General features: G+C 32.2%; 1 protein-coding gene across 3 annotated transcripts in view; it reads left to right on the forward strand.

Moving 5' to 3' along the window:
• LOC124358944 (proteoglycan Cow) overlaps nt 1–21946 on the forward strand; it is a 507126-nt gene extending 485180 nt beyond the window's left edge. Inside the window, exons 6-11 of one of the 3 annotated variants that reach the window (XM_046811223.1) lie at nt 5634–5856; nt 12657–12816; nt 13406–13500; nt 15449–15586; nt 16921–17077; nt 19979–21946. In XM_046811223.1, coding sequence (XP_046667179.1) covers nt 5634–5856; nt 12657–12816; nt 13406–13500; nt 15449–15586; nt 16921–17054 — 750 coding nt within the window. In that variant the 3' untranslated portion in view covers nt 17055–17077; nt 19979–21946. Of the gene's footprint in view, nt 1–5630; nt 5857–12656; nt 12817–13405; nt 13501–15073; nt 15191–15448; nt 15587–16920; nt 17078–19978 lie in introns of those variants that run through there. The other 2 variants (XM_046811222.1, XM_046811221.1) reach the window with 2 other exon arrangements.
• Nucleotides 21947–25931: the final 3985 nt, after the last annotated feature.

The raw sequence follows: 25931 nt of genomic DNA on the forward strand, positions 1-25931 counted from the left end.
CACAACACGTGACATTAACATTCCGTTGAATTTTCAAATAAAATGTGAAGTCTACAGCTCAATTAATTCTCAAGATATCCTGCAGACAGTCAGCTTCACTAATGCTCAGCCCAATCTCACTTACATGCAACATTATCAAACTCTATCTATAGCCTACTGAATAGAAATGAAGTTTCATACAAAACTATAGGTCTATAACTCTCTTTCTTCTCGAAATATTCTGTGGAGAGACAGACACACAAGACTTTTTTGTCAACTCCATAAGTCTCAGTAACACTCAAGGAATGATGCTAATGCTAAAATTTAAGACCAAAAATTGTAGTTCTTGGTTGATGAAACTAATTTGATGTTTCTAGCAGTGGAGTAACTACAAGGGTGATGAGGGGATAGAACCCCCCCCCCCCCAAAAAAAAAAGCCTTAAACAATTTAAATGTTTGTGTAACACCAATCAGACTTGGTTGAAATACAACAGTTAAGTGTTTTAGTTTAGTTAGGTCATGTATAATTTATTTAAATTTATTTTTATTCACATTTATTTCACGCACCCCCTCCTCCACCTACCACCCTCATGCTGTATGCCTTTACATTCACCCCCTAAACCAAATCCTTGTTACGCCATTGGTATCTAGTATTTCTTTGCATTAATACATAGTTATGGAAGTAAAATAACAGCCATAGTGAATGCTCTGTAAAAATTCTTGGTCCTACTGGTGTAGTTAAAGCAAACAGTTCAGTTAATTAACTTGAAATCCCTAAGAAGTGCAGAATGTAGAGAGCAGATTCAAACAATTATCTGTTGTTTACTTACTGAGTAGTCCGGAACCAGATGTATTTTCAAGGGTTTGATTATTCTAATTTGTACACCTGTTTCTGCAGTATTTATTACACTGCTGAAGACTTTAAAGCATGTTCTATTTAAAATTTAGTGCATAATAAGTTTATAAATCTGGTACATATTGATTTTACAAACTTAACCTAAATTAAAAGCTTTTGTGCAATTACCTTTTAAGAAAATTACAAGTTTGTGAGCTAGCAATCCTGCTTCCTTTATTTCACTTCCATAAAAGTTGCAGTTTTATTTGTTGTATCTGTTTTTCTTTGGAGAAAAGGTGCTTTTGTGAAGCATTATAAAAAGACAAATTTATTATTTTTTGCTAAACAAAGAGATTAAAGTTTTAAGATATAAGTGTACTGACTAATCCAATATACAAGGTGTCCAAAAAATCTCGGGACGGTTAAATATTTTTGAAACAATTCAAGACAGAGCTACAAATCTTAGTGCAGACTTACTGTTTATAAAAATGTAATTTAAGACATATCCAGTGACCTGCTCCTATCTCAGGGGTATGGCTCACAAGGAGCCAGAAGAAAATCTTTAATGTAATAATAGGTTGGTATGCACATCAAATTAAAGGTCTTTATTAGTAGAGTGCAATGACACAAACCCGACCTCAAATGGACAACCAATTTGGAAATGGAAGCTGTTCACAGATGGCTTGAATTTTAAATTAAGCACAGTAAATAATAAACCATTAATGCTTGAATCATTGCCATTTCATCTGTAGATTATGCCACTTTAATGGGAGTCATAGTATTTAGAAGATTGTTATAGGCTTCATCGGCTGATATCGTTGAGTAGACTTCGGTCCACATTTGTTGTGCAAGGCCAAGTTTTAAGGTGGTTAAGTGTATTAACATTTATTTGTCTTCTGATTTGGGATGTCTGTCTTGGTTGCTCGGTGGTAATATCTAGCACACAAAGTGTCAATTGATCTAGCTTTACCTGTGAATAAATGAATCAAACTATTATGATCTTGGTTATATTTACCTAATTCAAAGCCATCTTTGTATGGCTGATATTTATGGCTCGGTTGTCAGAGGCCAGGTTTGTGGCATTGTGCTCTACTAATAAAAACTTTAATTTGATGTGCATACCAACCTATGCTTATATTAAAGATTTTCTTGACTCCTTATGAGCCGTCTGTACTCCTGAGATAGTATCAGGTCACTGGATATTTACTAAATTAAGTTTTTATATTCAGCAAGTCTGTACCAAGTTTTGTCTCTATCTGAAATCTTTTCAAAAATATTTAACCATCCTGGGACTTTTTTTAACACCTTGTATATTAACAGATAGCTAATGTAATAAAAAAGCAGTAAGAATTGATGCTTGGAACCATTACGTCCCCTAAAAGTGGTTAGAGTGTAAGTATTATGCAAATGGTCAGAACAGCTGTTTAGTGGAGTGCTGTTCAAACGCACCCAGCATCTATCCAAATATTGAATGCACTATCCTGCACCAACTCGCTTTTTAAGACTACCTTAGATTCAAAGCATTATAATGCACCAGTTTTGCGGTTTTGTTGGAAGAGAATGAACAATATTGCAGTATCCTTCAGCAATATATTTTAATCATCTAAAAACATCAATTTTAATCGTAACCTTCAAACTAGTAAACATTGCATCTATACATTCAAGACATTTCAAAGCTTGCGACACCGAGTACTCTCACATTGTATTTAGGAAACCTGCTTCTATTCAATTATTTTGGTTTTAAATTACAATTATTTAACCAAGGGAAAATTATATCCTATTAATTTTAGTACATTTTAACACGATTATTTTAAACGGTTTCCTTTTTATTTAGTTTTAAAATCTGACAAAAACATTTCAGTTACATCTGCCGCACTTGAGTTAAAGCTTTTAATTTTGATTTTATTTGAATAACACAAATTTGAATGTACAAATGGTAATGACAGGAATTGTATATACAGTAACAAGGTAGTTGAAAGGTGAAATTTTTTTTAATCTTATGCATAAGAATTTCAGTTGTTTAATTTCAAGTTATTAAATTCAAGCTTATCATGTACTCTTCAGGATTATAAAAAACTATAACTGTTTTAGCCCCATAAAAGCAATGTTAAACCTCAAACACTTTTACGTCTTTATTTTTGGAACTATGGGGAATATCTTATTTTAAAGATATAATTAATAAGCATCCCAATTTTTTTATACTTTTCAATATTTTTATTAGTTTTTAAGAAAAACTCACAAACCTATTTGTACGTTATCAATTAAATGCTCAAAATGTACCCACAAGGAAAACAACGTTTGGATCCATAATTATACAACCAAAAATAGGTTGTAAAAGTCTTTGACGTTTAACGTTTATCTTATGGGGTGAAACGCAAGATCGTTTCTCTACAGCTGGCTCATAATTATTGAAAATGCTGAGTAGTATTATGTATTATTATAGTATCAGCTTTTAAATTGTATTTAAATAATCAAATCCTAAATTGTCTATTAGGTTTTCAAAACCTTTTACATGAATATAACTGAAACTTTGTAACTAAAGTGATAGAATCACATTTTTCATTAGATGCTTCCATACTACATTATTCTTCAAAGGTAATTATCTAGATTGCAGTGTGGTCACCACAAGATTGTTTGGCAATTAGAGTACAAAGAGGATTGAACCACACCCAGGTGTACCAACTCGTCTGTCATGGCATGCATTAAATTGATTACACATCACAAGAATATTTGCAATGGTCAGATGTTAATTTGAGGGAACTCGTCCTCCAAAGTTTCTTCTGTAATTTAGGTTTGTCAAACAAACATTGACCACTGAAGGCCGAAGATAAAATGATGTTGTAAAACTTTTAGTAGTACTTAATCATTTTAAAATAGTCTTGAGTTTGTTTACATTACCATAGACAGAAAATATTTTTGGGACTTGACTGTTTGATATATGAACCACCTTTAAAGTGGATGTGCTCGCTTATGTCTTGATGGATTTTGTTGAAACTAGTACCATTGGATTTACAATAAAATTCTCAAAATAGTTGGTTTCCAGTACATTTTTTTATAACTACTGGTTTTTTTGTTATTGAACTGTTATTGAAAATTTTAAGCTGACGCCATTTTGTTAATATTAAAGTAATATTAAGTATATTACAACTATTTTTTTTTCCTCTTACCTATTCAAACCTATGTGCTAATTTTTTTTATTTAGCGTTACTAGTTTTAGAGATAATAATGTATTAATAAAAAATACAAAATGGCGGCTAGCGGCTAAACAAAGTGGAAATTAGAAAAAATTTATTCTTCATTTGTAGCTCAGAATCTCACCTAAAATTTGGAAATACATAGCCAACCCAACCTTTTTGTTACACCCTGTATATACATACATTTTTTTTCTTTATATAATATTTAGGACCTATTTATACATTTTTAACACTTTATTTTACAATATTTCTATGAAATTAACACCTTTTTTAAGTAATCAGTATAAAAAGTAAACATAAAAAGTAACAAAACATAATGAACCGAGTACTGTTGATAGGAATGCTGAAAAAGTTCAAACTTTGGTACAAAAAAAGATCCTATAAATATCTCAACTAAGTTCATTGACCAGCTTGTTAAACCATTGAGTTTCAATATGACAGATTTTTAAACTTATAAAAATACTGTTTATGGACTAAGTGAAAATTAAAATTGTTCTGGAATTCTTACAGGTATACCATTTCGTAAACTTACTGTTTCTTCCAAGTAAAAATGTTTTAGAAGCATAATATTAAAGTAGCTGAAAAAAATTTAATATATAAAAAAGTAAAGTTTATAAATTATATATTTCGTTTGAAAATATGTGAAATGTCAACTTTAGACAAATTTTACTTTAGATGTCCATTAAGAATTCTGAGTTCAGTAGATCTGAATTACTAAAATTGACAACCAGCCTACTTTGTGTAATTTATTGAGCTTGATGGTTGATGGTATATCACTGTATATATTTAAATGTGAATTCAGCGAATGTTTAGAAGATTTGGACATGAGAAAACTTACTGTTGATTTTAACTTAAAACTGTGTAAAACCAGTTTTTAGCAAAATAAAACAGGATTTGCTTACTCTGTGTTTTAATCATCAATAAATAAAGTGAGGCAAACCCATGTTTCGATGACATGAACCTTGACAAGAAAAGAATTTAGTATGATAAAAAATAAGGAGTATGCAAAATTGGTTTCACAAAAAGTCTTCTGTGATCGAATACTATCTTTCCATGAGGTGCCCTGACTGATTGTAGGTAAGCTTTCCTAGTAGGAGTAATTGTACTACTAACTTTCACTCAGTGCAGCCCTATTGTGAGAACTTACTTTACCCCATCTTAAGTCTTAAGTTGATGAAAGAAGTGACTTCTGGAAGTTAAGTCAGCCGGACCTCTAAAGAAAACTATCCATGTAATCTCTTTATTATTATATCTGAGATTATTGTGTTCACACATCTTGTTTGGATTCCTGCAGATACACATATTTTTATAAATATTGGTATTATAATCATTACTTTGGTCTCTGGTTTAGCTGGCATTTTTCACCACAGATCAGGAAATTTAATCCTAAATCCTTGAAAAAAAAAACTTAAGGATTGGGTGTTTGAGAAGACAATGCACATCATTGAAGAGTTTAAAGTTCAGGCACTAGATTGAAGAGTTCATTGAAGAGATGTCATGCCACTAACTAAGAAACATTTCACTTCCGATGTTAATTGTATTATGTATGTTATAATACCTACACCACTCCTGAACTTAATTTACACGCATAATGACCATAATGACCTTGGTGTGTGTTGTAGCAGGACGTGTACAGTGTGACCAACCCTCCCTACTATGAGGACAAGGAGCGACAGAGAGGTGACAATGAAGTGTTCGACACGAAGCCCACCTCTGCAGCTGGAGCTGGTGCCTGGAGCAAGGACTGCAGCCCTGCCGCACTTCAGGCCATGGGTGATCGACTGCTTGACTGGTTCAGTGTCATCATGGCCGACGCCAAGCGGCGGCGCACTCACAACAAGGGCAAAGGTAATTTTATTAAGTATATCTTCATAATTTTCTAATTTTTCATTTGATAAAATAAAATCTAATTTGTGTCTTATCAGCAACTCTTCACCTTCTCACGAAGTTGGTCTGCTAATAATGAATCAATAGAAAATCTGTAATATAAGCACAGTTCAAAATGCACATTTAAATCATACACTAATCCTTCTTATGTTTCATTCTAGCAATGGGAAATGTCTCATTTTAAATAATATTAATATGTATCCAAACGCGTTTTGGTTTGTTTTTTTTTTTATTTGTATATATTTTGAGTGTTTCAACAATGAAATACAAACGTTTTTGAGATTTTTTCGAATAACAAATAAAACATCGAAAAACATAAAAATGCATTTGGATGCCCAATTAATATGGCTATCAGTACAGCCAAGGACAAGGCTGTTCTTAAGAAAATTCTGTGACAAATTATCCAAAATTAATGTTTTTGAATCTGCTTTATGACAAGTATGGAGCCAAACAGCCCTCTGTGGTTATTAGTTTCCTGTAGTTAGCTCTTCTTTGTCAAGTACAAAGTCAGACAGAGTCCTCTGTGGTTATTAGTTTCCTGTAGTTAGCTCTTCTTTGTCAAGTACAAAGTCAAACAGAGTCCTCTGTGGTTATTAGTTTCCTGTAGTTAGCTCTTCTTTGTCAAGTACAAAGTCAAACAGAGTCCTCTGTGGTTATTAGTTTCCTGTAGTTAGCTCTTCTTTGTCAAGTACAAAGTCAGACAGAGTCCTCTGTGGTTATTAGTTTCCTGTAGTTAGCTCTTCTTTGTCAAGTACAAAGTCAAACAGAGTCCTCTGTGGTTATTAGTTTCCTGTAGTTAGCTCTTCTTTGTCAAGTACAAAGTCAAACAGAGTCCTCTGTGGTTATTAGTTTCCTGTAGTTAGCTCTTCTTTGTCAAGTACAAAGTCAGACAGAGTCCTCTGTGGTTATTAGTTTCCTGTAGTTAGCTCTTCTTTGTCAAGTACAAAGTCAGACAGAGTCCTCTGTGGTTATTAGTATGCTGTTGTCAGCCACCTTGTTAGCTCTTTTTTGTCAGGGATGGAGCCAAGCAATCCTCTGTGCTTATTAGCTTCCTGTTGTCAACTACCTTGTTAACTCTTCTTTGTCAACTTGTCATGAAATTCCATCAAATAAAGTTTCTTAATTAAGGAAAAAACAGAATTGTAACAAAGTACAAGCCATAACAACAGCATGGAGTTAAAGAGGTATGGAGCTAAACAGAGACCTCAGTGGTTATTACTTTCCTCTTGTAAGCTACCTTGTTAGCTCCTCTTTGTAACGTAGTCATGAAATTCCATCAAACAAAGCTTCTTAATTCACTTATAACTTCCCAATGCCATACCACTTTCTGAACATTTTAATTGGTATTTAATGAAACTCTCAGCATCTCTCTGAAGTTCATCCAATAAGCAATTTCATTTTCGTCATCAAATAACCACCTTTTATTTGTATGTTTTCAGGAATTTCTGTTGTAGAGTATTTTTTAGGGTCTTTTAAAAATTCTTGTGCGATAAATAATAGTCACATTAATATAAGACCTAAAATCTACTGTTTTGTTTTATAAGAATAGATTAGATTTATTTCCATTATTTGCAGCATCTTGTACAAACACTTCACACTTTGGAGTGCATTGGTCAAAGTTTAGTAGGTGGCGTGTGTTTAATACAGTTTTTTTTTTCAATCTAACGAATATATTATATACTGACACATTGCTTTCTGTGATGCCTGGTTTTTTTGTATTAAAATCCTACAAATAAAATTTTACCGTTTCAAAATACAATTTTAGTAGTTGTTGGGTACAGCTTTCTGTCACTGTCTATTAGCCTTCATGGGTATGAAACAAAATAGAGTAAGTATTATACATATATATGATACATTTAAACAGTTATAAATTATTCCCTGAAACCTCAAAATTTCAAAGTGTATGAATCAATTATCCAAACAAAACTAATACAAATACAAGGATTTATAATAACAGCTTGAAGAAGAGTAAGCTGATCCATTTGAAACCAAATGTATTTTTCCAGTGACTGGGTTAAACAACTAAGCGTGTCCCGTAACTCTCTGGACAAAGGTATACCACATTATTGCTCAGGTCAGATAAACACATATCACCATATGAACATGGGTCTCCGATGCTTAGTTTCCCATCTGTTGTCTGTATGTGTCTTCTATAACAAAATTTATATCTTGAAAAATTATAAATTAAATTATACCAAATTTGGCTCATATGTTTAAAATAACAAGATTACAAGATTAATTATTACTGAAAAAAATATCATTAAACTATCTTTAGTATTTTCAAAATGACGGCCGTTAAAACTTTTATACTTTGAATATCTTAAAAACCAGCAGTTTTTCTCAAGAATTACAAGAGTAGCAGTTTTTAGAGGATTTTATTACAATTGCAATGGTACCAAAACTGTTTAAATTGAATTATAAATAATTGATTTAGAACAGATTTACTGTGACAACACATAACCCACATTGAGAGCTGCTGTTTATTCAGTTTTGTATTGTTGGCTATTCGGTGAGAACTTCAGCAGGAATTTATAATAATAACTTGATGAATAGCAAGCATCCTTTACAACCAAATGTCTTTTTCTACTGACTGGATTAAGCAGCTCCTACAGACCATCAATTGACTGTATTTGTTCATTACAATTATTTTGGTTCTTAGAAGAGTACAGGGTAAAATTTGTCATAGTGCAGATGGAATAACTAAGCATGCACAAATGATCTAATTACCCACTAAAGTTTTTGAAGAAAACGTTTTAACGAACAAAAGTTTAGAAAAATGAGCTTATCCTAAAGAACTGGGAAAAGTATACGAGTAAAACCCACTGAAGACGCATAAAGCACAGAAAAACAACACAGTCTCACTGGAAGAATTGTTCACAATGCGGTCCTACGGATAGGCCTAGTACTATACTTTTGATTGAACTTGGCACACCACTAGTGAATTCTGTTGACTGATCTTAGTTATCGTGTGTGAGCCATTTTGATTTGGACTGAATTTATATAAGATGTGCCAGTTTTGCTAAACATATCTCCAGTTTCAACAATACTAGAAAAAAATAAAAAATTAGAATGTACTGCATTATGAAACAATCTTGGTTACGTCTGCCAGCTGACTTATATTTATTAATGAACGAGTGTTTAAATGTTTTATTTTATAAATATATAATATCTCAATATTTTGTGTAGTACATTTTTGTGTAATTTATTAATACATCATTCAGCTTGAAGCTTGAAGAAATAATTTAAAACGGGTTATAATTGTGACAAAAAGTATGAGTTAAGTGCTGAATGTAAAGTGAAATATTAATAAGGAATATAAGGTAAATTAATTTCAAATAAACTGGCATACATAATTTTAAATAAGGCCATTTAGTTTATACTGTGACAAATTGTATGAAGGCAATGTAAAATTTGTCTAGTGTTTTGAAATTTAAAATATTTTTCTCATCAGGCATACTTTTATAGCATTTCAGATAATTTCACATGGATAATTAAAACTGTGTTTGAGTTTGCCTACATGAAAATGTGCCAAGTCTTTTCAGTATGAAAGCCACAAACGTTTCTTTAATTGACTATGATGAGAATAAAATAAAAGTAATTGTACAAAAGACTAAGTATTTTTTCAGACCATCTCCCTTAGTCAAAAAAATAATAGCAATGCGAGAAAATTAATATGTCAAGCATTACAATCTTAATCAAACTATAATACAGAGACATCACATTCTGTGAAAAATACAACTACATAAGCTAAAAGGATTTAAGTACAAATGTAGTAGCAAAGGAGAAGGTTTAAATATTGCTTGGGCTTTGCTTATTGCAAGAGTAACCAGAACACTTAGGATTGTCGTAGCCTAAACAAATGCTCCTCGGTCGCTGATAAATGATCTTGTCGTCTTGTGAATATTAACGCTTTCACAAACTATGCTTCTTAGTGCTTGTGTTGTACTATGCTGCATACCTCTACACTCTGTATTAGTTAGTTAGATATCTCCTTTAATACACCAACCTGTACAAACTCACTGACTCACTCCTCAATCGCTGAAGTACTTTCAGGTGTGCTAAGTGCTTAAAGTTTGGTACATTAGTATAGTTTAGTTTTGAAAAAGCCTGTTTTCGGAACACGCAGGATAATGTTCAAATTTGTAAAAAAAAAACAATGATACCAATAAGACTGACACAACATTGTGCCAAGCGTATTTACTGAGGCATGCACATTCTACAAAACAAAAGCGTTCTTAAAACGTTATTCATTTGGTCTTCTGTAGGAGGGAAGCGGGGTTGAAAATACAAAATATTTTGTTCAGTAACAATAGTGAAAATATTTCAAATTAGCTGAACAGGATGGTGACATTGATTTAAGTGGAAGTACTACTAAACTTGCTTAAAGTACCACATACAACTTAAGATTCAAGTTCTTTAATCCTCCTAAAATTATCTCAAACTATTTTGCTGTAATCAAGTGAAATATACAAACATGATATATAAACAGTATCTCTTGCGAGAAAAACTGAAAAGCATTTTGTTGCATATTATCAGTTTTCAAATCTTCAATATGAGACACCTCTCATAAAGTTTTTTAGTAAAATATAATTTAGTGAGTACATTTTTCATTAATTAAATACAGCAGAACTGTCAATTCATTCATAGGTTCTCCATACAGACTTTGGCATTAACTTCAGCTGAATTTCGTGTGAAATAAAATATTTCATATAATGGTACGTAATGATATAGATGAACTTAAATAGTTTTTAGCAATTCGAATAGCCATGATAAACAAAACAAGCACAATTATTTAAGTTGCTTCACTAACTGTTTACATGATTATGCCATTAGATAGGTACTTATAAATTAACTTGTATTTTGTTATATATGTTAAAATAATAATAATAAAAAAAACAGATATTGTAGACCACTTCATTCTAAAAAAAATTGGATCTTTACATTTCTTTTCGGCTCAAAAATAAAAGTATTCATCTTGAATTTTATTGAGCATTTGCTTAACCATGTAGTTTTATTTTCATTAATATGGAGAATAATTGTGTTTAAATAATAATTCCAAAATCATTAATTTTGGTATCCAGCATATTTAAACTATTGTAGCTAAAGCCTAAAAATGTGAGTGACTAATGTCCTATGCTAATGTCTTGTACAAGACTATTCTAATCCCCCAATAGCAAATTCACCTTAATTACAATGAGGGTACTTTGGTATTATATGGAGGCCACTACAGTACTTTATCCCTATATACTACTTGTTATTGCACAATATAAATAGCTAAATACATAAGTATGTATTATAAATAGAAAACGTTAAAGTACACCATTACAAGCGCTTAAGTGATCTGAGCTTGAATTTAGCTAACTACAATATCTCGAGAGATGTGTTACTTCTTTCGTCAGAAGCGCAAGGTGGCGTAGAGGCAACGAAGTGTGGGCTTCGGTGATGCCTTTCCGCACTCTGGCAAAAATAGAGAAACATCTCTCGAGATAGTACCCAAATTCAAAACACTAATTATTATAAATAGAAAAAGTTAAAGTGAACCTTAACAAACACCTAAGTGATCTCTACTCAAAACATCTTTAGCCTATTGTTGCAGTTTACAAAAAACGTATAATAGTGTCAAGAAATACAATTCGTAATAGGCATAAGAGAACATTTCCTAGAAGGTAAAATAAATGTTCCTAAATTACTAGTTGTTAATTATAATACAGATGCTACTTAGTTATCCTCCTCATCCTTAACACTATACAAATATCTGTATTTTCTTAACTGTATAAAAAATGCTCCGATACTGAAACAACACCACTGCAAAATATGTCTCTTTACTCTCCTTGCAAATGACTGAAAGGACTTCTCGGCCTTGAGCTCCTCCGGCAGCGCATTGTAAAGTCTGATTTCATTAAAATGAAGATGATGCTCAAAAAAAGTAGTTCTGTGTTTGGGGAAGGGAATTTGGCAATTTTCCCGGAGATTGTAATTGTGTGTCAGTAGGCATGATTTGAACAAGACCACATGTTATTGTGGATAAATTTAACAACATGTATATAGTAGGTTAGAATTTTATTTTCCCTAAAAAGATGTTTGCATTAAATACGCTACGACTTTTTATAGATGGCTCTTACTGTATTCTTTTGGAGCCTGAATATCAGTTTAGTTCTAGTTCATTCAGAGTCCCAAATTTCAACCGCATATGATAAAAATGGATATATAATGCCATAATAAGCAGCTAACAATACTTCAGTGTCAGCAAAAGCAGACAAGCGCCTCAGTACAAATATTCCCGATCCTCCTACAGAACTGCGTCAACTTGAGAGAAAAAATTCAATTTTTTGTTGATGAAGATCCCAAGAAACTTAACGCAATGACAGGAGGAGACATCATCTTCTCCAATTTGGAACCTCCTGAAACCACCATCTCAGCTTGAATTTAGCTACTACGGTATCTAAAGAGATGTTTTACTTCTTTCGCCATAAGGTGGTGCCAAGCTAACAAAATGTGGGCTTCGGTGGTGCCTTCCCGCACTTTGGCACAAAATGAAAAACATCCTTCGGGATAGAACCCAAATTTAAGCTCAGATCACTTGAACACTCGTCAAGATTAACTTTAACTGTGGTACTACTAGTAACATATTTACGATAACCTAATCTAAACCTACTTAAATCACTTAGTAACAAGTAGCAGATAGGGACAGAATATAATAGTGACCTTCGTTTAACACCAAAGTACCATAATGAGCTAAACACCTTCGTATCTGTCCTTAGGACGCTTCCCAGTGGGCTGCAAGGGTGAAGTGCGCTGGATGTTCCAGCACCTGGACATCGACTCAGACTCCCAGCTGTCCCTACAGGAGCTGTATGACCTTGAGCATGACCAGAATGAACACTGCATCAAACCCTTCTTGGATGCTTGTGACACCGACAGGTCTGTATTAACTATCAATCCAGCTACGGTACTCATAACTTCATTTAGTAATCCCATGTGATTTCTCAAGGTTAGTACACATTTAAATCCAGCTGTTGAATTGTATGGGGATTAATCTTTACGATACAGGTGTAATCAAATTGCTGATTAGAAAGTTGATTTTAACGTTACAAGATTGAAACTCTATACAATTAGTTTATGATAGACAATTGTCATAAATTCACGATTATTTGTAATAGTAATATAATATTGGCTTGAGTATCCATATTAATCCCTTATACTTAGCTAAGGTTGCATTTATGATGCAGTTGTAGCCATCATAATAAACAACAGTTATGATGCCCCTCACAAAATGCCTATACAATTTGTAAAATTATATGATTGTACAGTGGTTAAGTTAAATGTTTTACTTTGAATTTAGGCCTATTTAATTTATTTATATTTATTCTATGACCCTTGGTGTGGTGTGCTCTTTAATCTCATTTATCCCCCCCAGAGCCATGTCCTAGTTACGCCACCGGTAAATAGCATGTGCTATGCTCACACATCTATGTAGTAGACTAATGTATTTTGTTTTTTTTATTTTCAGGGACATTTTCGTGAGTCCCCACGAGTGGTGCAAGTGTTTTGACAAGACAGACAGACCTTGTGCAGCTGTCAAGAGGAGAATTACATCGAATATTGGTGAGAAGAGTTGTCTTAAGTAGTATTAATTCGAATATAAACACAGCAACAATACTGTTGTAACTTGGTTATATAGATGTAAAACGGAAATAATCTATAAATTCCTTGGAGTGTTATCAAGACAGACTTATTTCGTTCAAATTATTCTTAATATTCGTTTTTGCTAAAGCAATATCCTATCAAAATTTGTCTTGGATGTTGTTGCTCTATAAATACATATACCATAAGAAATGTGGGATTGAATTAAAGCATAAAAAATGGTTTTCAGTGTATCAGTATTACATTGCTTAGCCTTAAGTTTCAATGCATATATTCCGCTAGAAGTTTTGTATAGAACATGATCTACATGCTTGTCCCATGATAAATTTTGATCTGTTATCAGACCAAGAAACTTTGTTACTTGAATTTGATTAATTTTGTTCTCCTACTTCACTACTTTTTTCTCCTTTGTCTATAGAATGAAATGTCTAATAATGGATTCGATAAATTCAATCCCTGCAGTAATGGTTGATCTATTAGATCTAAAATTATGTTGTGTATCTAATAATGGAATACTTTCAAGATGTGAAAAAACACTGTTTTAAAGCTACTTTTTCAAAGATTTTGAATAATATTGGATAGATACACAGGTCTGTAGCATGCAACATCCCCAAATCTCCCTTTTTTAAATAGGAAGAACTTTGGGAATCTTAAAGTTATCAAGAAAAATCCCATTTTGTAAAGAGTTATTTACTTCATACTGTATGTCAAGGCACCGATGATAACAGTTAAGCATTGTTTTACTATAAAAAATGGGATTTCGTCATATCCAATAGTGTTGTAACAAATAAATATCTTATTTGGCTAAATGTTAATACATTTGCATTCTTACAAGCTTTCTAACACAGATTAATGAACAACAACGGTTTAACTTCACTTTAAACAAAGATATGGAAGTTGAAATAAAGTTACATGTATTTTAATCTGTAGATATAGTATTAACAATAATATTTAAAATTTAATAACACAGTTCATTCCTATATCACAAAAAAATCAAGCAGTTATCAGTTAAAATTGATCATTGAATAGCCATTTAGTAATATGTGTTTTAGAGTTCACATTAATCTTTTATTATTGATAGCTAAATATACTACTGAAATAGCTTTTAGAAAATTGTATACATTGCTGTTGGAAAATTCTTTTTATTGTACTGATGAGTTTTCACTTTGGTTGAGAATTTATGACTAATTATAATTATTAAAATAATTATAAATATATAAAATTATAATTTAAATAATTTTAGGCCACTTGTAATTTTAAGCAGATAATGTTATTATTTGTAATATGGCTGCTATTAATTGTAATAGTTTTAGAGTAAAGTTCCTGTTTATTTATGTAACTGCTTCATTATACACAATAGGTTCACTACTAAGTATAAATTTAAGCTTCTGTTATTAATTTACATTACTTACTAGTGTTATACCCATTGCCTTGACACATTTGCTTTACTATGATGTTGCCAATAGTGATTCAGTAGGCATGTGCTGGTGTGTGGACAAGCATGAATAATTATTCATTGATTGATTCATTGCAGGAGTGTATGTGCCCGAGTGTGACGGGGAGGGTTACTACCAAGCCACACAGTGTCACTCCTCAGTAGGCATGTACTGGTGTGTGGACAAGCATGAATAATTTTATTCATTGATTGATTCATTGCAGGAGTGTATGTGCCCGAGTGTGACGGGGAGGGTTACTACCAAGCCACACAGTGTCACTCCTCAGTAGGCATGTACTGGTGTGTGGACAAGCATGAATAATTTTATTCATTGATTGATTCATTGCAGGAGTGTATGTGCCCGAGTGTGACGGGGAGGTTTACTACAAAGCCACACAGTGTCACTTCTCAGTAGGCATGTACTGGTGTGTGGACAAGCATGAATAATTTTATTCATTGATTGATTCATTGCAGGAGTGTATGTGCCCGAGTGTGACGGGGAGGGTTACTACCAAGCCACACAGTGTCACTCCTCAGTAGGCATGTGCTGGTGTGTGGACAAGCATGGAGTTGAGTTACCAAACTCCAGAACTAGAGGAAAACCCAACTGTGGTAAGTCATATTTATATGCATGAATACAGGAACAAAAAGGCAAAAAGAATTTCTTTTGCTAGTGAAATAAATTCATGGATGTTTGTTTTTAACATATATGTTGAAATACATTACATACATTATTTGTCATATTGATTGTACATAGTAATCAAAAGATAATCGTATAAGAGTATAAAAAGAATAACAGTGGTCAAATAAACCTAAATATGGTTTGCAAACTTAAGTTACTATTATTTTTATACACAAATTACTTAGATTTTTACAACAATTGCTCAAATTGGCTACCTTATTAGTACTGTATGCATGCATGAATTCCTTTTATCATGAGGCTTTTATCATGTTGAGGCTTTTTTAACATGTTTACAATAACGTCGTTGATTTCCATTGTTATGTTCATTTTGAATTCATCCAGTGTGTGCAGCTGGTTTTTATACGCAAAAAGATAACCCTATAGGAAAAAATCTGGAGACGTCAAAACTGAGGATTTTCAGAGCCATAAAAAATGCAGTTTTGACATGATTCCATTTCCTGATGTTATTGGATTCGTAATGTACAAATAAACAAATTTACTAAATTCTTGTGGTTTGGCTTAACCACTGAGATGAAACCAAGTCTCATCAGCGAATAAAACATGATCAATTTGTACAACTACATTGATACCGACGAAGGTCCGAACTATCTATGGTATATAGGCGCTTTTTTCTATCCGACTCTCTCAGTTCCTGAACACTACGTATATGATAAGCATGAAGTTTTAATTTTTTCATTGCTTTTTGAGCACTAGCATATGAAATCATAGAATGTGCATATAGTCTCCTCTTAGTTTTTGAAGGAATACTTAGCATCTCATTTCTAACCTCATCCAGTTAAACGTCTGTCAAAATGGTGGCCGGCCTTTCGGTTCTCTTCCTGTCTGCAACTGATCGACATTCATGGGAACGGATGATTAGTCTTGTTATTGTTGTTATGAGGCACTGCAGCAACTGTAAACATTGGTCAGTCTATTCGGTTATGGATCTTTATGTTAAATTCAAAACAAATGCAAACCTATACACAAAATTATATTTTCCAAACACTGTTTTTGTTAAGTTGGTTTTATAACGGATATTTCACCGAAAACCAAAATTTGGCTATGGAAAGAAAAACTTGATCTTAAAGAGTTACAATTAGCCGACAAGAGTTACTTATTGTACCTGAAGGTACACCAAATTACACTTAATTCTAGTTGCTACCCAAGAGCCAATGCCAAATCTTTTTTTTTGGCATTATTATCAGTTCTTTTACCATTTTTTTTACTTTACCATTTCTCACACCAAACCCTCGTTTGTTTGCAGAGGCTTTGATTGGTAAGAGCAAGCCAGCAGCTAAGCTGCCGCCAGTCGATGATCTGAACAATGACAACGATGACGATGATGATGACTCAGATCAAGATTTAGAAGGGAGTGCGGACCAGCCTCTAGACTTCTAGACAAGCGACCACGATGCCATCAGGTAGTTGTTTTTGTTATTATCATTGAATAATGTTTTCTTGTGCCAAGTTGAGAAAATTATCTTTATGGTAACCTTAAAAACACCCAATCGGCCATAATATATTACATGTTTTAGAAAGCCATCTTTCATCAAGGTTGTTTTTAATATTGTTTTTTATTTAGAACTAGCTGTTTCGTGTAGCTTCACACACTTTTCGTAAGCTTTGTTCGTGTATGAGCAACTCTGGTTCAAGTGAATTATATTTCCAACGCTGATGTAGAGTTTGCTTTGTTGCCATGTTCAAGAAAATCTGCCAAAAGTGTATGTTTATACCCATTGTACGTAAATGTACTTTATTATAAAGTGGTCTAACACTCAAGCTTTAATTTCAATCAGAAATTTATTATAAAGACAAATATACATCAAAACTTAGTGCCTTCAAATAATGTTTGGCTATTTAATATACCTAACTGGCTCGTAATTGCAGTTTATACTGTGGAGGCGCTTTGATAACTTTTATATTTTGCAGCGCCGCCTGGTGGTGAGTTACATCAATGGGCATAGCATATAAATCTTCTACGTGTAAAAGTACATATACATACAAATTTTCATAATGATCGGTCAGTTTCTGAGTTTATAAAGTACATACAGACAAACATTCGTTTATATATATATATATATATATATATATATATAATTTTTTTATATAAATATTCTTTTTCACTATTTTCCCTTAGTCTCATAATTTAAATTAAAATGTTATGCTAGATATGCTAGAGTAATGTGTTATGTTAAATTAATATGTTTCATGTGTCTGAGATCGCACTGTTCGTTGTGAAATGGATTACCATCATTTATCCTTTCACGCTCAAATGGTCTCTCTTGATAATACAGTTTAAAAATATTTTTAATAAAAAGTGTTGTTACGTAACATTCTCACAATACATTACTATACCAAACACTTTTATATCTCTATATTTACTGATGTTTATGTAATCCCATATTTTTATAACCCTTTAAAAAAGTAAACACTATTGGGATTTGTAGAATCATTGGTCTTAGGTATATAAAGAAGTCTCATTTACGTGAGGCTTAAAGATTAGAATCTGAAAATGTAGGCTTTTTATATTTTTGCAGTATTACCATTGATATTTTGATTGTGCTCAATAAACTTAATGATTTTATTATTACATTTATTTTCACGTTTTATTATATTTTTTCATTATAAGCAAAGAGTTTAATATAAGTGTTAACACACTGTGTGTACTCAAGATAGCAGTTACATTATAAACAAGGACGTAGCCAGCGAGGGATCCAAGGGGTTGTTATTATTTAAATAATTCACTATTAGGCCTACTGATATGTAATCCTGAAAAATCGTTCTCAACAAAAAAACGGGACAAGAACATTTCAAGACACAGAATGGGGCCTTACTCCTGTCCACTATGGGAAATGTCAGTTGTATGGACCCCACCAAAAATGTTTCTAGGCTATGTTCTTGTTTATAAACCTTAAGGTACCGTATTTAAAATTTTGTCTTAAAAATCTTCCCTGCTCAGCTTGCCATCCCAATGTAAGCAAACAGAATTAGACAGAGAAAAATCCGTACTTGAGTGATATGTAATCTATACTGAGAAAAAGAATATATACAATACTTTAAGCACTATTTTATGTGTGAAAAATATAAACTGCAGAATATTAAAAATTTTTATATAATAAGATTTGTTACTAAACGTGTAAAATTGCTATGTCGTGATATTAGCATGTGATACCACTGAAATATATTCCAGTATGAATTCTGTACATTTTCTTTCTTTTGTAAATTAGTTTGAACTTCTTACATCAAACACTTTGACTACCAGGCATTTAAAGTGTACTTTTACCTCCAGCCCAAGTGGCTTTCATCATTGTAGGCGTTCGCTACCATATGTATATATTTGATACACACAATAACTTTCACTCAGCCCATGTGTATTTTATTTATACACACGAAATGGTCATGTTTCTGCTGCTGTGTATAGCTTATCTGCACACCTATCATTACAACTAATGGGTCTTTTTGTTGGTCTGGGCCCAGACTGCCACTGGTTGCAGTGGTCCGGGGATTGGCCACCAAGGGCAGCACTAGTCATTCAATGTTTTGGTTTACAAACAGAACAACAGAAAGAGGTTAGGTGAAATTTGGTTTGTGTAACTTAGTGCTTATTTTATTTGTGTTCATAATGGATTCGGATACAATTCGTGATGAAATCTGCACAAGTGAAAACGAAATGCAATGGTTGTTCCAGTCAATACCTGTGTTTGGAATGTTTTTTCTAAACTCATAAATCAGTGCCCAAATATACTCAGTAGGCCTTTACAAATGGTTTTTTTCAAGATAAATTTTGTGCTGTAATGTTTTTTACTACTCTTATAAAATTACATTTGTGTTTACATTAGATTGTTTACTTATTTTCCTACATTGCACAAAGAAATTCAGGTTCTTGGGGTTTTTTGTCCCATCTTGCGTACATGATTTTATTACTCAGGCCCATGTGTATCATATTTTTACACACTTCATAAACAGCTCCCTATGGGCATTAGGCTATTTTCCCATGTATTCACATATTCCTGTACCCATTACCAGTACAATGAGACACTTGGACCATATTGGGTACGTACTTAAATTTATAACATTTTTAAAGTATAATTTCACTGTGTATAAAACAAATACACATGGACCACCCATAAACTTAAGTGCGTATATAAATAATACACATGGGAGTTAAAGTGTTTTAAGCCGTCTGATCCTGTGTTCCTTTCAGGAGCTATTTGGCTGTAGTAGTGCGTCTAAACGTACCTCAGTAATGTTCAATATTTACTGTTGTGCTGTGAAGTACAATGTGTGTAATGTGTATATGTATAATGACGATTGTGTTTCAGGTTCCCGCCTGGGACCAGATGGCTGTAGGAGGGGCACGCCTAAACGCACCTCAACAACATTCAATTCCAATTGTTATGTTAAAATCTGTGTGTGCAATACAATGTGTACGTCACGTCAACCCTCAATACAACGTGTACGTCATGACAACCCTCAATACTGCACGACGTAACAGTTGGAATTAGACTGATACGTGGCGCTTACTGTAGAAACTCAACTCACCATGTTCTAAACTCCCCTCCCCCTCTTCACTTGTAACAGATTTTTAAAATCATTTAGATCTAATGAAACTAAAAAAATGTTTTGCACTTGAAATAAATTGGTATTCAAGTATTTAATGTTGTTGATAGGCTGAGGATTCACTTGTTTTTACATTATAGGCTATGTACTTATTATTTTTTATAAGCTTTACTTAAATTAAGTAGATTAATTGTTGTTTTGTTATTGGTGTTTTGTGTTTCATAGTTGTTCCATTAAGTGGATATTCTATCTGTCCATCACAGAAATGGCTAAAATGTATTATTCCATGAGAACGTATTATTGGTGTCCTCTCGACGATTGGAAAATTTTACTTTCAACGGAAGAAGTTGTACATTGAATTTTTTTGTTTCTGAGAAAACATTCCAAATTACCTTATTTATGTAGATAATAAAACTAGCCGTCCGCTGTCTTTATTTTAATTTATTATTTTTTAAAGTTTTTGAAAACTATTATTTGAATTTTAATATATTTAAGTAATTAGATGTAAGTAGTATAGTAGTTTATGAAAATCTTATATTTCTATCCCAACAATGTATCAACCTGTTGCTACACTCATTCACTTATTATTTAAAAGCACACAAATGCGCTCTATATTAAAATATCAGTGTAAATTGTTTTTGTATTTCTTAACATTTACCACTACACTACATCCAAATTGAAGTTCCGTTTTGTCACCAAGTTTTAGTGTGATTACAATAAATACGCTAAATTTATGTTCAGTCATTATAGGGCTTAGCCCTTTACGAAATGTAGTTGTTAGAGCCTAGTTCTCATAGAAATATTAAAAATAATTTACATTGATAATCTGTTTGCTTTTATAATTCAATAGTTTATTCACAAAATTACTCTTAACAATTTAGGGACCTACAGGTTTCACATTTAATGGAATCCTATAGTAATAAGCCATAAATTACTATATTAATTTTAGCTTAACTGTAAGTATTGGCCATAACAGCTCCGTACTCGTTATTGTTAGAAGTTTATATTGTTAGACCTAATTTTGTTTCCGTGTGAAATGTGATGTTTTCTGTAGATTCCCCTTGGAGCAACTTTTGTAAATAAATACTTAGAATTTGACAATGGCTGCATTTCTCATCGCAATTTAAGTTTTTACCAATCAATGCAATTTTTTTGTAACTTGATCGTTAAGTGCTTTTGGATGTTGTAGTAGATCCGTGCCCTAGTGCCGTGCGTAGTACATGTCATAAATGTCTACTAATTTCGTACAGTATTATTTTTTAAGGTAAATTTTTGCACTGGAATAACTCATTATCAACCTTAAAATCGTAAAAATGTTAAATCTAATTAATAGTACCTCTTCAAATCATAGTGTTCCTCTCAAAAAGTATGTTTGACGATGGTATCTAAAGCGTCAGATTGATCGATCTTATTTCAAATTTGAACATTTACTTCTAGAAACATTTAATAAACATTTTTAAATGGTTTGAATGAAGGAAAATGTACCGAACACTTGAATTTTGTTATTGAAAGCAGTAAAATGGATACAGTATATAAGATAAGTGACCTTGTACAAGCGTACAAGGTTACCTGTACACTTGTTTTTCAGTGTTGTCAATTTGTAAATTAAGTTATAGATGCCAGTGCAATACTACATAGCAGCTCTCATGTACTTTGTATGATGTATTCTTTCAATTAGTATGAATGAGATTTGTGTATTTGGAAATAACAAATATAAATTAAGTACACTATGTTTTTTTTTTATTTCATATCCTATTCCCTGACTATCTTTCAATTAATTGTTACTTAATTGTAATGTTTTATTCAACAAAAGCCTTTTAGAATAATAAGATTGTTCTTATAACTAGTTTTACTTTAAAGAGAGCAATGTGCTTGAAGAGATTTTGATATATACTTTTCATATACTTACATTAGTGCAAATTTTACAGCAAGATTCAACATGATTCACTACACACACTGTAGTTGTGGTGGGAAGGGTTGATTTAATTTGAATGTTGAGTTTAGCTCCAGTTCACCTGCCTTTTAATGTAGTATCTGGAATCTGACGCTCCAGGAATATGAAGTCATGTTCATCTGAAGAGATCCAAAAAACTCTGTGAAGATGAAGCTCAAAATGGGGCAATTTTTAATTCCCCACATATATATATATATATATATAAGTAGATAGTAATATGGGGTTCCTGGCGCACTTTCGGAGCCGACCGAAAAGCAATGTAAAATACTGTTCAATGTACCATAAAGGAAGCTGAGAAATAACACAGCAAATCTCAATGAAAAATTAACCGAATCTACAGTCGTTCGTCTCCAAAAGCGATCGGTACATTACTATCTACTCTGTGGAATGAAAAATTAACCGAATCTGAGCTTCTACTTTCTTAAGCTGTGCTTTGTAAAATGTTGTCAAATCTGCTACGAATAAAGGATTTATCTTAATAAAATTTAATCAATTTAAAACATTTTTACTAAAAACATACTTTAATAAAAAACTTTTCTACTAAATAGTCACCAAACAACATGAACTCACCAAAGTCTCTACAATTTCTAGCATTAAAACAGTGCAACAAAGATGAATTCAGTGAATTGCCGGTTTATTCTCAACAACAGTTGATACCGTCTTTAAATGAAACAGAATTAAAAGAACTTGTAGAGTCTTTTGCAGAAAGAACGAAAACTGCACACGTGTACACACAAAAAACGAAAAAAATAAGGGATTATATATTTAATATAATTACGAAAGATATTGAAAAGAAAGTAAAAAATAAACAAACAGAGAGTTTTCATCGTTTTTTTATGACATTTTTCCCATATTATACGTCCTTTCAAGATAATCAAGACTTAATTGATGAATTTCTTAGGAATTTTTGTGAGTATCAAGATTTATCAACACAATTCATTAAAGAGCATTATAGAATTTTTCTTATAGAATATAGCCACATTTTGTGTGAAACAAAAGGTATTACTGTAGATAATATTCCATGTGATTCCTATGAAGAAAGACACCAACTATGGTTATCAAAACAGTACTATGACGTGGGGAGGGACTGCAAGTTTTAGAGTTAAGACTTTATTCTACAAAGTTAATTGTTATAATTTCTTTATCTTTAATAGTCTTCTTTCCACTAACAATCAAGTGTAATTTTTCATTTTTGTTTAATTCTTTAATCTTTTTTTCATCCAAAACAGTCAAAAATCTGTTCGGCAAGTGTACTTTACAATCTTCCAACTCGGCAATTATTGTAAACCCGAATTTATCTTTCATTTTCTCCAAATTCAAGATTCTATGTTTCTTCCTTTCTTCCAATTCATTTAACTTCTTATACTCTTTAAACTTACATTCTCCAATATCATTTAACTCTTTCAAGAACTCCATTTAAATAGAAAAAATTTAAAGACGGAAAAAATGAAATTCGCTAACCTTCACTCGAGAAGTCGGGGAGAATGTGAGTAAAACCGCATTCTTTTCAAGAGGTTCTTCGTTTAATTTCTCCAAATGTACTATAAAATCATCGAGGATTTCTGGTTCAAAATCATAAACAAATTCAACATCCAGATAATGAAAAAATACAGGTAATATCTTTTCATAATAAACGTGTGTATCGATACCTACAAACCTAATGTATTCTTTGAAAAGGAAAATAATTTTGTCAATGGTTCCAAGAGATAAGTAAAAATTTTTATTCTGTTTTCTAAATTCTGTAACAAATTTTGTTTGCTTCTTGTCTCCATATTGCAATTTTGTAAGCAGGTTATTCAAATGTGTTAATTTATTTCGAAATTTCTTAGGTTTAGGTCTTTCTAACAAAATTAAATTACAACCTCTACAAACTAAATATATTTTATCGATAATTTCTCCTCTATTAGAACACTTGTAACAGTTGGCATTATACTCTTCCATTTAAACAAAAAGATTTTTTTATAAATGGAGATTATGGAACTAAGTCTGCCGAGATATAAATTTTTCAGCGCAAATGTTTGTGTTTACATTTCTACAACAGAGATAAATAGAAATAATTTCATTCTATTGTACAACTATTTAGGATATTATGTGTACGATTACAAAGATTATTCCGGAAGAAATCGAGATTTTTCATCAGCGAAAGAGTATATTTTTGAAGTTTTAGAAGGAATGAAAGAGAATAATATGAACATCATCAATTATTGTAAAAGACAAAATGAATGATTGTGTCTTTGGTGTAGTGTTGTTAGTGTGCGTGTTTGCGCTATGGGGAATCACATCACATTCAACTTCTACGGTGTCTATTGTTTAGAGACTTGGCCCTGCACTGCTACTGTCCAACCAAGTTAATGGCTAGGAGCTGTAATTCGGGTCTTAGACTCTGGAATTTTTTTGTTCCCAAGTCTCATTTTTCTTTGGTAACTACTGTGTAGAAGTTGATGGAGAGATACAATTAGGGAATTTGTGTCGGGTGTTTTGTAAGTGTAATGTTGTATTAATGAATGATGTGAATGATGAATGTAATGAACGAATTAAGGAAGAGAAGGAATGTACGAATTAAGGAAGAGAAGGAATTAAGGAATGAAGTGGAAAGGTGAGGAAGCAAATGGCGCGCCAACCACAGTTGTCATTACTCGGCTTGTTCTATAGTCATTACACTATGGCCACTCGTGTAAAGACTTGTCCCCAACCACTGAACGACAACCATGTCTTCCTCAATAAAAAGCGCGCCTGAAGCTCTGGGATTTGAACCCAGAACCTCAGGCTTTGAAGGCAAGCGTCTTACCAACTGAGCTACGGAGAGTCTCGAAAGTTATAAGCTATATCTCTGCTATATAAGTTGTTCAATTAGGATTGCTAGTTTACAAATTTATTAATAATTTTATATTTCAAAAACCACTCAACCGATTTTAATGAAATTTGGTACACATATAGTAAATACTTAACTCTTTCGACTTAACTTATCCATAAGGGTGAAATCATCCCCTATTTCTTAATATTCATAAAAAAATAAAAAAAATTATCAGAAAAATCTGAAACTTCAAAAACAAGCGAGTTCAACTTAAAATTTCATGAAAATAACAAAATTTTCAAAAACTACCCCAATCATCCCTTATCTTAAAACTCTTATATCTCGAGAACTATTGGAGCTTTTTTGCTGAAATTTGGTATATAGGATCAGTAAATATTAAAGTATTTTTTAAAATCATAACTTCCGGTCCAACCCTTAAGATGACCTTGGAATAGTTTTTTGTTAATATCATCCCCATTTTTTAAGATATTCTTTTGAAATTAAAAATGAATACTTATATCAATGTCTTTAACAATTCTGTAAAGTTTTAAAATTATCCGATGAATAATAGTGAAAATAACGTGAATTTTACTGAATTTCTCTAATATCGTTCTTAATCACATCATAGGCTAAAAATTTCTCAGAAACCACAACCACATAACATGTCGAGTTTGTAACAGCTTTTTGAAAATCCATATTGATAATTATATCGTTCTTTGAACCAGAAATATTTGTCATACTCTTTGTTGTATCAATGACATAAATAGGTCTATTCGCTAAAAATTCTTTAGGATTGTAATACATTTCCTTATTATTACAGTAAACTTTCTTAAAATCTTGATACATCTGATACATGATTCTGAAAAGACCTCCTGAAATGTTTAAGTTTTGTAATTCATCTGGATAATAAGAACCGTTCAATTTTACTCTGATATTTTTTACATCCAAACTATCAAACTTTGAAGGA

Source organism: Homalodisca vitripennis, chromosome 4, assembly GCF_021130785.1.
Source record: "Homalodisca vitripennis isolate AUS2020 chromosome 4, UT_GWSS_2.1, whole genome shotgun sequence".
Taxonomy (NCBI): domain Eukaryota; kingdom Metazoa; phylum Arthropoda; class Insecta; order Hemiptera; family Cicadellidae; genus Homalodisca; species Homalodisca vitripennis.